This window comes from Antennarius striatus, chromosome 15 (genome assembly GCF_040054535.1).
Source record: "Antennarius striatus isolate MH-2024 chromosome 15, ASM4005453v1, whole genome shotgun sequence".
NCBI lineage: Eukaryota > Metazoa > Chordata > Actinopteri > Lophiiformes > Antennariidae > Antennarius > Antennarius striatus.
Window position 1 is genome coordinate 20,148,622 of NC_090790.1, and position 12,317 is coordinate 20,160,938.

Consider the following 12,317-nt stretch of genomic DNA (forward strand, 5'->3'; position numbering starts at 1 on the left):
GACAGGAACATGATGCTGCATAAATGTAGAAATATATACAGATAGTCGTCAACAGGCGAACGCAACTGATTCCTAAAGGCCGTTTGTAAGATGAATTGTTCGTAAGTCGTTATTTATTAAATGTCAATGTCTAATCTCCATTTGAGGTCATTTAAATGTCATTACTACTGTAAATACTAAAGTAATGTCATTACTGCTCTAAATACTAAAGTAATGTCATTACTGCTCTAAATACTAAAGTAATGTCATTACTACTGTGAATACTAAAGTAATGTCATTACTACTCTAAATACTAAAGTAATGTCATTACTACTCTAAATACTAAAGTAATGTCATTACTACACTAAATACTAAAGTAATGTCATTACTACTCTAAATACTAAAGTAATGCCTTTACTACTCTAAATACTAAAGTAATCTCATTACTACTCTAAATACTAAAGTAATGTCATTACTACTCTAAATACTAAAGTAATGTCATTACTAGCTTCGTATCTGCGATTGTTCATATCTTCAAAGTCAAAGTCAGCTGTATTGTCAAATGTACCATATATGCACGACATACAGCACAGATGAGATTGCAGTCCTCTCTGACCCACGGTAAACAGGCAGTACAACAGGCAGTACAACAGGCAGTGCAACACAGACAGTAGATAACTGGTAGTACAACACAGGCAGGACAACACAGGCAGGACAACACAGGTAGTACAACACAGGCAGTACAACACAGGCAGTACAACACAGGCAGTACAACACAGGTAGTACAACACAGGCAGTACAACACAGGCAGTACAACACAGGCAGTACAACACAGGTAGTACAACACAGGCAGTACAACACAGGTAGTACAACACAGGCAGTACAACACAGGTAGTACAACACAGGCAGTACAACACAGGTAGTACAACACAGGCAGTACAACACAGGCAGTACAACACAGGCAGTACAATACAGGCAGTACAACAGGCAGTACAACTCAGGCAGGACAGCACAGGCAGGACAACCAAGCAGTACAACAGGCAGTACAACAGTCAGTACAACACAGACAGTACATCAGACAGTACAGCACGAAGTAGTAGACGAAACACAAAGGATGGTAAACGTCTCTATATCTTGAGGACGTCATGTTCTAACTGTTAACTCCCGGTTGTTTCAGATCGACAGCGTCCCTCCAGATGTTTTAATGACATTTATTCAATCCTGTTGAGCGTCACTGACACCGTTTTTCCTGTCGTGTTCACTCTATTCAGGGTTTTGGAAAACAAGTGGATGTGTCATATATTGCCAAACATTACAACATGAGCAAAAGCAAAGTGGACAACCAGTTCTACAGCGTGGAAGTGGGAGACTCCACCTTCACGGTTTTAAAGCGGTACCAGAATCTAAAGCCCATCGGATCCGGAGCTCAGGGAATAGTCTGGTAAGGATTTATTGACGTGTTTAACGTGAAATCTACTCACCCCGGTGGCATTATGGAGCGTTATTAAAGAAGGAAAACCTCTGCTCATCGTTTCCTCTGCTGCTGCGTGAGAGTGAACAAAATATAAATACACAGACGTTTATGAAGCTTCTATAATTAATAAGTTTCAGGAAGTAGTATTTCAGGTTTATGGTTGAACGTTCGAGCGGAAGCCTCTGACTCAGCTTTAAAGAAAGTTTATGAAGTTAAACTTCATCAATGTAGGAATGTTTTATATCTTTAAAGAACAATTTGGGCATTTTTAAGGACAAATAAACCTGATTCATTCATGTTTTCTTGAAAGATGTTTCACCTCTCATCCAAGAGGCTTCTTCAGTTCTAGTGGTGCTTTTGGACAAGACTGTGGGATCAATGCTTCCATGGAGGCTCCTCTGTTTCCATGGTCACGCCATCCCTGGCAGGAAGTCAGGAGAAACATGACAAATCAGTTCATCCACCTGTTCTCTCTCTCTCTCTCTCTCACACACACACACACACACACACACACACACACACACACACACACACACACACACACACACACACACACACACACACACACACACACACACACACACACACACACACACACACACACACACATACATTATATGTCTCGTACTAATAAGTAGAAATGGAAGACTTTAGCATTGATGCTAAGCTGTAGCATGTGTTGAATCTGTTCCGTGACTGAACTCGTAAGTCAAGCAACATTTAACCATTTAAAATAACAGAAATCATTTCTATAAGAAAAAGAACGAGATCCGATCTCACTGATGTCGTATCCATCCGCCAACTAGCGCTGGTGTCCTGAAACACGACTCTTATCTTGGATTTTCTCTCGTATATTGAATTAAATTCTGGACAGAATGACGACTCTTATTTCAAATGACTCTTATAATGAGCAGCTTGTATCTGGAAATACGACTGTGAAGTGTCAAAATAGTCAAATAAAAAGTCTGACTACTGAATCCTTTCCTGTTTCCACAGTGCGGGTTACGATGCTGTCCTGGACAGAAACGTCGCCATCAAGAAGCTGAGCAGACCTTTCCAGAACCAGACCCACGCTAAGAGGGCTTACCGGGAGCTGGTGCTCATGAAATGTGTTAATCACAAAAATGTAAGCACACTTAAGATTAATTAATCCTGTTACAACAAGTCAGGATTCCATTCCTGTCAACAGACCAGGGTTATTCTCTCTAGAATAACCCAGATTCTCTCTGCTCCTCTTCCAGATTATCAGTTTATTAAATGTCTTCACGCCGCAGAAATCTCTAGAGGAATTCCAGGATGTGTGAGTACACAATTCTCTTTTCATAATTATATAACCAAGAAAACGGTGTTTTTACTGATCCGCTGGAGCTCAGGCAGTGAAAGTCCTGCAGGTGAAACCTGAGGCTTCTGGGTGGATCCGGTTCTCATCCTGAATGATGGATGAGAGTCGGGTCTCCTGGACCATCGACGGGCGGCGGCGCTCAGATTGTGACCTCCATTGATTTAGTTTATTGCTTTTAGCAGGAAACCAACTCACATTTTGCTCAGTTAGCTTTAGCTCCTCAGCTAACGCAGCGCTTGTCTCAGGTACCTTGTGATGGAGCTGATGGACGCCAACCTGTGCCAGGTGATTCAGATGGAGCTCGACCACGAGAGAATGTCCTACCTCCTCTACCAGATGCTGTGTGGCATCAAACATCTGCACTCAGCCGGCATCATCCACAGGGTAGGAGACACGCCTCCAGGTTCCTTCATGTGGTTCTGTCTCACTGATGTCGTATCCATCCGCCAACACGCGGTAAAGAACGAGATCCGGTCTCACTGATGTCGTATCCATCCGCCAACACGTGGTAAAGAACGAGATCCGGTCTCACTGATGTCGTATCCATCCGCCAACACGCGGTAAAGAACGAGATCCGGTCTCACCGATGTCGTATCCATCCGCCAACACGTGGCATTGTCCTGAAAAATGGCTCAAATCTCAAATTTTTGCAGAAATATGTACGGAGCGACGACTTGTACCTCCAGTAACTCGGGTGTGGAGCAGCTCGTATCTCGCGGTACTACTTTACGTGTTAAAGTTGTTTTCATCTGTTCATCATCTTGTTCTTCTCTCTCCTCCAGGACCTCAAACCAAGCAATATCGTGGTGAAGTCAGACTGCACCTTGAAAATCCTGGACTTTGGTCTGGCCAGAACCGCCGGCACCAGCTTCATGATGACCCCCTACGTGGTGACCAGATACTACAGAGCCCCAGAGGTGATCCTGGGAATGGGATACAAGGAGAACGGTGAGGATGGGCCGCGTTCCAATCGGGGTTTTTTTTTTGTCTCTATAACTTGCTGTTTTTATTTCTTTGCTGATTAACTTCTAGTTTACAGTCACTGATGAGTCAAACACTAACTCATGCCCTGTTTTCTTTTGCTCACCTGGATGCATACAGTGGATATATGGTCGGTGGGGTGCATTATGGGAGAAATGGTGCGGCACAAAATCCTCTTCCCTGGGCGGGACTGTATCCTTAAACCACCGACGTTACTTGATGATCATATTCTGTTTGATGCCTAGAATAAGACTCCGTCATCCTGTTGCTCCAGTCGCGTTTTGTGAGAAATGGATTTTTCCCAGCATGCTTCAGGCCTGATGTTCTCTGCATGCTGCTGTAGGTGAACTAAAACTTGTCCAGGCGACACTTGTTAACCTTAATTCACAAAACTTATCCTAAAGCCTGACTGAACAAGCTAGGAAAAACTAGTAACTTGATCTATGATCATTTCGTTTGCTCCGCCTTTTCAAAGTGAGATTCTGCAGAACCGCAGGATTACTCACTTTAGGCACTTTAAAAGTCATAAAGAAACTCAAGTTACAGCTTTAATCAAATTTTCTGTGTGACTTAACAGTTTGGTGCGTCGCTGCAGACAAATGTTCCTTCGCCCATGTCGTTATGGCAACAGGGAACGTTTTTCTCCAGCAAAAGCCCAAACATATATTAAAAAGTAGACGCCAGTTCAGGAATCACCCAAAGTAATAACGATGGAGGCTGTGTGTGTGTGTGTGTGTGTGTGTGTGTGTGTGTGTGTGTGTGTGTGTGTGTGTGTGTGTGTGTGTGTGTGTGTGTGTGTGTGTGTGTGTGTGTGTGTGATTGTAGTGGACATGTGGTCAGTGGGCTGTGTCTTTGGAGAGCTAATAACAGGGATGGTTCATCTCAGTTCTTCTCAAGTGTTCCTCAAGTCTTCTAGAACACATGTGTCAAACTCAAGGCCCGGGGGCCAAATGTGGCCCTCTTCATCATTCTATGTGACCCTCGAGAACATAAAAGGTCAGAGTGCCTAAAAAAAAATAGATCAAAATTGTGCTTTGACCAAAACTACATTTCCCACAATGCAGTAGTTCAGCCCATCTTAACTCTGACTAAACATAGTGAACAAAGTTAATGTCCTAACTTGTGTCTGATGTTATTTTTCTTTATTGATTGATAGTTTGATCCTTGATTGATGGAGTTCTGTGGGTTTAATAACCTGACAAATGAAAAGGATTTATGTTAGAACAGAGAAACAAACAAACATGTTTTTTCTGTCTAACTGTAATGTTTGGAACTAGAATCAGTCAGAAATTCAGTTATTTAACATTAAGGAGTAGTTACATTTAGTTACATTACACTGAGTTACATTTAGTTACATTTATTAGTTACATTAAGGAGTAGTTACATTTAGTTACATTACACTGAGTTACATTTAGTTACATTTATTAGTTACATTAAGGAGTAGTTACATTTAGTTACATTACACTGAGTTACATTTAGTTACATTTATTAGTTACATCTGGCCCTTTGAGGACAGCCGATATGCTGTTGTGGACCTCAGTGAAAACGAGTTTGCCCTGCCAGGTCTGAACGGTTCTCCTCAGTCGTCCCTCAGATCTTCTCGATGGTTCTTCTCGTGTCTCGGGCTTCTGTTTGTTCCTTCAGTCTCTATTTCCATCTTCATAAATGTATTCTGTGAATAAAGAGCGGACAGGACGACAAGGTTTCCTTCACCCTGACCCACATCAGACATCGACCAGTGGAACAAGGTGATTGAGCAGCTGGGAACGCCCTCGCCTGAGTTCATGAAGAAGCTCCAGCCTACGGTGAGGAACTACGTGGAGAACCGCCCCAAATACGCAGGACTCACGTTCCCCAAACTGTTCCCCGACTGCCTGTTCCCCGCCGACTCCGAGCACAACAAACTGAAAGGTGAGAGCCAGATAGATAGATCATTCTCAGAGGAAACGTTCTCAGAGGAACGTTCTCAGAGGAACGTTCTCTCCTCCACCTCTCACACTTGTTTCTCTCCAAACCCAGCGAGCCAGGCCAGAGACCTTCTGTCTAAGATGCTGATCATCGACCCCGCCAAGCGGATATCGGTGGACGAGGCCTTGCAGCACCCCTACATCAACGTGTGGTACGATCCGGCTGAGGTGGAGGCGGTGAGTGGGCCTCCTGTTTCTGATTGGTTCAAGGGGTGGGGGGGTGGGACAAACAACAAGGCCGCCGGTGCATCAAAGTGTTTCAAAAGTTTGGTTCACATCTCATCTTCAGTTCTGTCACTTTTTTACACGTTTGACCTCCGACTGGTGAACTCTAAAGTCGTGGCTGCTCATCACAGACCGGTGTGGCGTGTCGATCCGACCCGTCCCCTCAGGGCGGTGGCGTTTCTGGATGATTTGGTGAAGACTCATTTCTTCATCAGAGCCTCATTAGCATGAGGTGACAGAGAGATGGGGAACCAGCCTGCACCCCTCCCACCTGCAGACACACACTAATGGATGTATGAGATAACAAACACACTGATGGGTGCATGAGACAGCCGGTGAAATACCCCGCCGGGAGGCTTTTGTGCAGACGCCACAGGACACAAATCCTCTGCAGCGGCGAGCAGCCAGCAGAGGACTTCCTGTCCGAGTCGCTCTTTGATGGTTTTGTTGATGATGTTGTTGTCAGAGTTGATGAGGTGTGTGTCTCAACACGTTTTCTGCTGTCTCCCCTTTCTTTAACGTCATCTCATGCTGATGAAGGCCAGAGATCTCATCCAGATATCCATGGTAAATAACAGCCGCCCGACATCCGAGAGAACAGTTTGCTCTGTAATGACTCTGAGGTTCACGAGTGACGACCAATCAGAATCGGAATCAGTGTGGATAAAAGAGCCGCAGACGCGTCTGTCAGTGAATGAATGAACGTCCAGAGACGAGGCGTGGCACAAAATTAAAGATAGAAACATCTATTTCTAGTAATTTGCGTCATTTGTCCACTTTAGAACCCACTTCTGTGTGTTTCCTGTCGGACGTGTTCCTCATGAGATTTCTCCATCTCCATTCTTTTGATCCCGTCATGTTCAGTTATTACATTTATGTCACCTCCAGATGTTAGTGTAAACGTTGTGTTCTGTCTAGTCACCTGGGTAACCTGTTGCTGATCTGGTTTTGTTCTCCTACCCTTTAGCCCCCCCCTCAGATCTACGACAAGCAGCTGGATGAGAGAGAACACTCCATTGATGAATGGAAAGGTGAGACCAAGCCAATCTGGAGTTATGTACATTAAACAAGCACTAAAATAATACTAATTTCCTACAATGTCATGTTTGACGTCATGACTTTGTTTTCCGCTCCGTTCGCCAGAACTCATCTACAAAGAGGTGATGAACTTTGAGGAGAGAACGAAGAATGGCGTTGTGAAGGGACAGCCTTCACCTTCAGGTACTCTCAGTGCATAACCCTAATCGCTCTGTAAGTGAATCTACTACAACCTTCCTGGAGTTACGTGTAAACAGATGAACCATCGTGCTGTTGGCCATGTGTCCCCGTCTCCTGCATCTCCTGTTACACTGAATGTGGTGTGGTGTTGTTCCTGTGTGCAGTAATGTTTGCCTGTCAGTGCACTTAATGTCATCTAATTGATGTGTGTGTTCGTGTGTGTGTGTGTGTGTGTGTGTGTGTGTATAATACATCACGGCTTCAGGTTTGGGTCCCTGATGGTCCATCACAGGAGGTTCCAGTCTTCAGCTGCAGCTTCTAATTAACCCTTTAAAGCCAAACCTATCGTATTTGACACATTGCATAAAAAATATGCCACTTTTTTCCCTGATTTACACAATCAGACACATGCACCTGAATTTACCATGCAAACACATTCAGGATTTAGCCATATTTATACAAATTAATACAAAATTTTGACCTTATTTTCCAAAAATTAGATTTTTCTGGCAATTTTTTAAAGGGTTAATACAGGTCTGCTTTTGGCTGCAGTTCTCGTGTTTCATCACAGGGGGGCAGGACATAGTCATTGTGGAGCAAACAAACTGAACCATCAAGAAAAATACCTCAAAGAAGTAGGGGCAGCTGCTGACCAGGAGGGGGCGCTGCAGCATGAGGATGGGAGGGGAAATGAGTGTGAAGCAGAAAGTCCCTAAATAATTAGAAATATAAAGAAATATAAAGGAGTGTTCACACAGTTTAGACTGGTTAATCTGCTTTTAATGCTTCATCTACGCCGCAGCTAACCACAAACAGCAGCTGAGTCTTAAATCAAGACTCAAAATGTTTTCTGGAGAAAAAGATGGATTTGTCCTGAAAACACGGGCATCATTTTGGGATAAATAAAAGCTAAAATCTAAAATACAGGTGAACCTCGGCTCACGTTGTTTGGGGTTACATTGTTCTTGATTTGATGTCGGTTTAAAAAAAAAATACTTGGAAAAATAAAAATCAGGTTGACGTCATTTCCCTCCACTTTAAGTCTCCTTTAATAAAGTTCAGTACAGAACTGGGAATCTTTATCTACAGTTTAGTCTGGAGACGACTTTGTTCATCTGAAGTCGTTTTTCGATGTAAGCCGAGGTTCACCTGTGTTTCCAGCAGGTGGCAGCACCCATTTACAGGTTTACCTGTCGCTTCCTGTTGATGACACCCACCAGACCCAAACCTCCCCGCCCCGCCTCATCATTTCAGCCCAGCCTGTTGTTTTCTAGGTTTAACTCTACCTGCCCCCCGTCCCCCTTTACCTGGACTCCTTTACGTTGTAACCCCCCGCTGCTGTTGATTCCCTTAGCACAGGTGCAGCCGTGAACAGCAGCGAGAGCCTCCCCCCCTCCTCGTCCATCAACGACATCTCGTCCATGTCCACCGACCAGACCCTGGCGTCCGACACCGACAGCAGCCTGGAGGCGTCCACCGGACCCCTGGGGTGCTGCAGGTGACTAGCCGCCTGCCTGCGCAACCCCATGTTCTTCCGGAGGTGAAGACCCCCACCCGGAAACGACCGACTGAAACCACGACGATAACAACGACAACGGCAACCACAACAAGAGCAAAGATCAAAAAGAATACATTCTGAACAAAAAAAGTTCTGGAGCAGATTCTGGAACGATGGAATCTCCGGCCGCGCTTCGTCTTTCAAACAGCGATGGTTCTAAACGAGACCGGCTGTGTGTCAACGTTCACTAGCTGCTTTGCTGATGTTCCCCTCATAACCTGTGCGTGGCGTCCAAACGGAACCCAACGGAACCGATCAAAACCCAACGGAACCAATAGGGAACCAATGGAACCAATCTGAACCCAACGGAACCAATCGGAACCCAATGGAACCAATCTGAACCCAATGGAACCAATCGGAACCCAACGGAACCAATCGGAACCCAACGGAACCAATCGGAACCCAATGGAACCGAAAGGCACCAATGGTACCAAACGCTTCCAGGTGCATTAATGCTGCAAAACCCCCGTGGCAAGGTGGGCGCCATCACCACACAATGACCCCCCACACCCCTGTCATGTGACACTGCTGCATTCTGACCCCTATAGGCTTCATCCCCCCGCCTGATTTCTGTGTCTATGTGGATTTAACCCTGCAGGGACCCGATGTTAGTCTCACCTGGGGCCACGCCCCCCTTCGTCACTTGTAAATAATGTAATTCTGTACAGTGGGGGTGGGGGGTGCAGTACCGGGGGGGGGGGCTGTAGCGTACCTTGCCACATCACTGCGTCCCACCTGAGTTGCTCCTGCCTGTAGCTGTTAGTCCTGCATGAGTAGATTAAATGGAGCTGATGTCACTTCCTGTTTATATGCGACACGAGGTATCCACACTGGGGGGGGTCATGTCATGTGATTTGGGAATGGGAACATGCGCGTACACTAACCCCCCCTCCCCACAAGCCAGCTGCTGCCCTGCATGCCCCGTAGACGGTTGTTTCACTGTGACGCCCCCACGCAGAGCGCATTTAATGACTTTAAGGCAGTCACATGACGAGGGGGCAGAGCATTAACGCCACAAACTGGACGGATTGATTGATTGGTTGATTGACTGATATTTTAAACTTCTGAATCCCTGTGGAAACACCTTGGAATAAAAAAAAGCTGTTTTGGGGGTTTTAAATGAAATTTAAATAAATTTTTAAGGTCAATCAAATCAAAGTCAAGTCAATCAAATCAAATGATCAATTTCTAATCATTTGATTTCATTTCCCAACAGCTGTACACACAGGCTGTTCAACTCCATCTTTTCTTTTCTGTGTTCTGTACGTATCTGAATTCCCATCCATTCTATTTCCGGTTCGGTGGTTTTAGTTTGAATTCACTCTAGAAAAAAAAGAAAACAAACCGTTTTTCGTTTCTGGCGCGTCAAAAATCCGGGTCACCGCTCTGCCCGCCTGATGTCCCGGTAAAGTCCCGGTAAAGACCACCGGACGTCCGGTGTGGTTCTGTTCAGGGTCCGGTCTTCAAACAGGGTCTAAATCTTTTGTGTGTTCGTTTTCTTGGGGGGGTTGTTCTCTTGCACTGATCCTACAGGGCCTTTTAACCACCCCATCCATCAGTCCTCTTCTTCCGGTACATTTACGGTACAAAATACCGAGAAGTCTGACTTTGAATGTGATTGTTTTTGCGTGGCGTCCCTCCAGACGCCTGGAGGTCAACACTGAATGTAGGATGATGGACCAGCATCCAACACCACCGGCGTGGATCCCAAACTTTTCGTGACTTTGCTTTAAGAATGTTTAAAAAGACGCGGGAAGAAGTTTGTGCATAAACTCGTTAGAATAACGGCTCCTGATTGGCGATCCATCGTGGGTTCAGGATTCACTGTTCCATCGTGGAAACTTTGGACTCTTGTGATGCTTTGAATTTTAATGTCCACACCTTTAATTCACTGTAAATAACAACAATCCAACAATGCAATAAAACGCTTATTGCGCCGGGAGGGGGGCGGCTCAGACCTACCGGTGATCGATCAGCTGACGTCATTCACCGGTTCTTTTTACTCCGTGCTGTTTTGATGAAACATTCTCTTGATATTGTCAGGTTGTAAGAAAAATAAAGAATAAACAGAGAACCCGTGTCCGTCCCACGCTGATCTCAAAGCTTCAGGCTGTCGCGTTTCAATAAAGTTCGAACAAATGCAAAAGAAAAAAAATTCTGAAAGCTGTTACTGTAAACACCAACATTTTAAAGGAACTGTGTATGTACAAATACTATATGTATGTGATTGACAATAAACAAAACCTTTGATCTTGGACTGCAGATGCGTGTTTATTTACCTGTTTTTGGTAACGTTTGTATTTTTCTAGTTCTCTCATTAGAAATACTTTTTTTTTGTTTTCTTAATCCACAATACAGTTTTATTTTACATAAAGACATAAATGAAGTCAAAGGTACTGAAATAAAATTAAAGGAACGTAATAAATGATTTAAAGAGATGATTTAAATATCTGAAATGTCTTTCCCCAAACTGATCTGTGGTCATCAATATTTTTTTGCGTTTTGTTTTCCATGAAGATTTTCTCTGAGATAAACACAGTGTTAGCACATGGGATGGAAAATCAACGTACACCAGAGATGTTTGCGAACAGGATATAATAAAAGCCGTTTCCCGACAATCGTCACGGAGCGTGCAAACGTTGGGCAGCTAAACGAACACAATCTGGGTAAGTGAAGCATATTTCAACATGCAACATTCTTGATTGTTGGATAAGTTAAACCAACAATTAAATGATGTGATTCCTGGGGTGAACTCAAAAACCAAAAAGAACATAAAGACAAAGAGACACAAAAACTTTTAACAGAAAGAAAATACAATCAAAATAAGACATGCCTGCTGGATTCAAACCACTTCCTGTTCCGTAAATACATTTCCTACCCTCCTGTGGCCATACCGAGTAACCACAACAGCAACAATCAGTTTCAGTGGTACCTCTACTTACGAAATTAATTGGTTCCGGAAGAAATTTCGAAAGTAGAGACGTGTTTTCCATGCAGATGCCCTAATCCGTTCCAAGCCACGAAAAACATAAATGTTTTATAAAGCATAAAAATGCATCAAAACATGTAACAAATACATGTTATGATTAGATTATTACACAATAAATGAGAGTTGTGCATAATGTAAAAAACAAAGTATAAATAATAATGATGGTCATTTACCTTTTAACTGTCCTCATTGTTTTTTGCCCTCTTTTGTTCATGCCCTCTTGCCCCCCCATGAACAACAGAGTGAATTCCAGTCCTCCTTCTGAACTTCTCCAACCACCCACGCGATGCCTTAAACTCCTTAAACTTCCTTTTGTTTTAATAACGTGGTGATTGTAGATGCATTACGGCCATATTCTTTGGTGAGATCAACCAAACGCATCCCTTTTTCAGGCTTTTCTATCATCTCTTGCTTTGTTTGTACGGACAAAAAAACTCTTTTCTTCGTCTTTTCCCCTTTTCTCCGTCACTTTCATAGTGAATACTCTAAAAGTTAATATATTTGCGCAAAACTATCAGAACACCTTGAGGACGCTGCACAGACACTTATCTAGCTACACACAGAGGTCCCTCCTAGCCAATGGG

The 12,317-nt window shown here is 43.9% G+C and overlaps 1 protein-coding gene across 7 annotated transcripts in view; it reads left to right on the plus strand.

The window, feature by feature from the left end:
- The window catches only part of mapk10 (mitogen-activated protein kinase 10), a 15,037-nt gene extending 5,657 nt beyond the window's left edge, over positions 1 to 9,380 (plus strand). For 5 of the 7 annotated variants that reach the window (XM_068334783.1, XM_068334785.1, XM_068334781.1 and 2 more), the window contains 12 exons: positions 1,251 to 1,420; positions 2,450 to 2,579; positions 2,695 to 2,753; positions 3,041 to 3,179; positions 3,578 to 3,743; positions 3,897 to 3,968; positions 5,505 to 5,687; positions 5,796 to 5,920; positions 6,509 to 6,535; positions 6,936 to 6,999; positions 7,112 to 7,189; positions 8,546 to 9,380. In XM_068334783.1, the coding sequence (XP_068190884.1) occupies positions 1,251 to 1,420; positions 2,450 to 2,579; positions 2,695 to 2,753; positions 3,041 to 3,179; positions 3,578 to 3,743; positions 3,897 to 3,968; positions 5,505 to 5,687; positions 5,796 to 5,920; positions 6,509 to 6,535; positions 6,936 to 6,999; positions 7,112 to 7,189; positions 8,546 to 8,688 (1,356 nt within the window). In that variant the 3' untranslated portion in view covers positions 8,689 to 9,380. Of the gene's footprint in view, positions 1 to 1,250; positions 1,421 to 2,449; positions 2,580 to 2,694; positions 2,754 to 3,040; positions 3,180 to 3,577; positions 3,744 to 3,896; positions 3,969 to 5,504; positions 5,688 to 5,795; positions 5,921 to 6,508; positions 6,536 to 6,935; positions 7,000 to 7,111; positions 7,190 to 8,540 lie in introns of all 7 variants that reach the window. The other 2 variants (XM_068334787.1, XM_068334784.1) reach the window with 2 other exon arrangements.
- Positions 9,381 to 12,317: the final 2,937 nt, after the last annotated feature.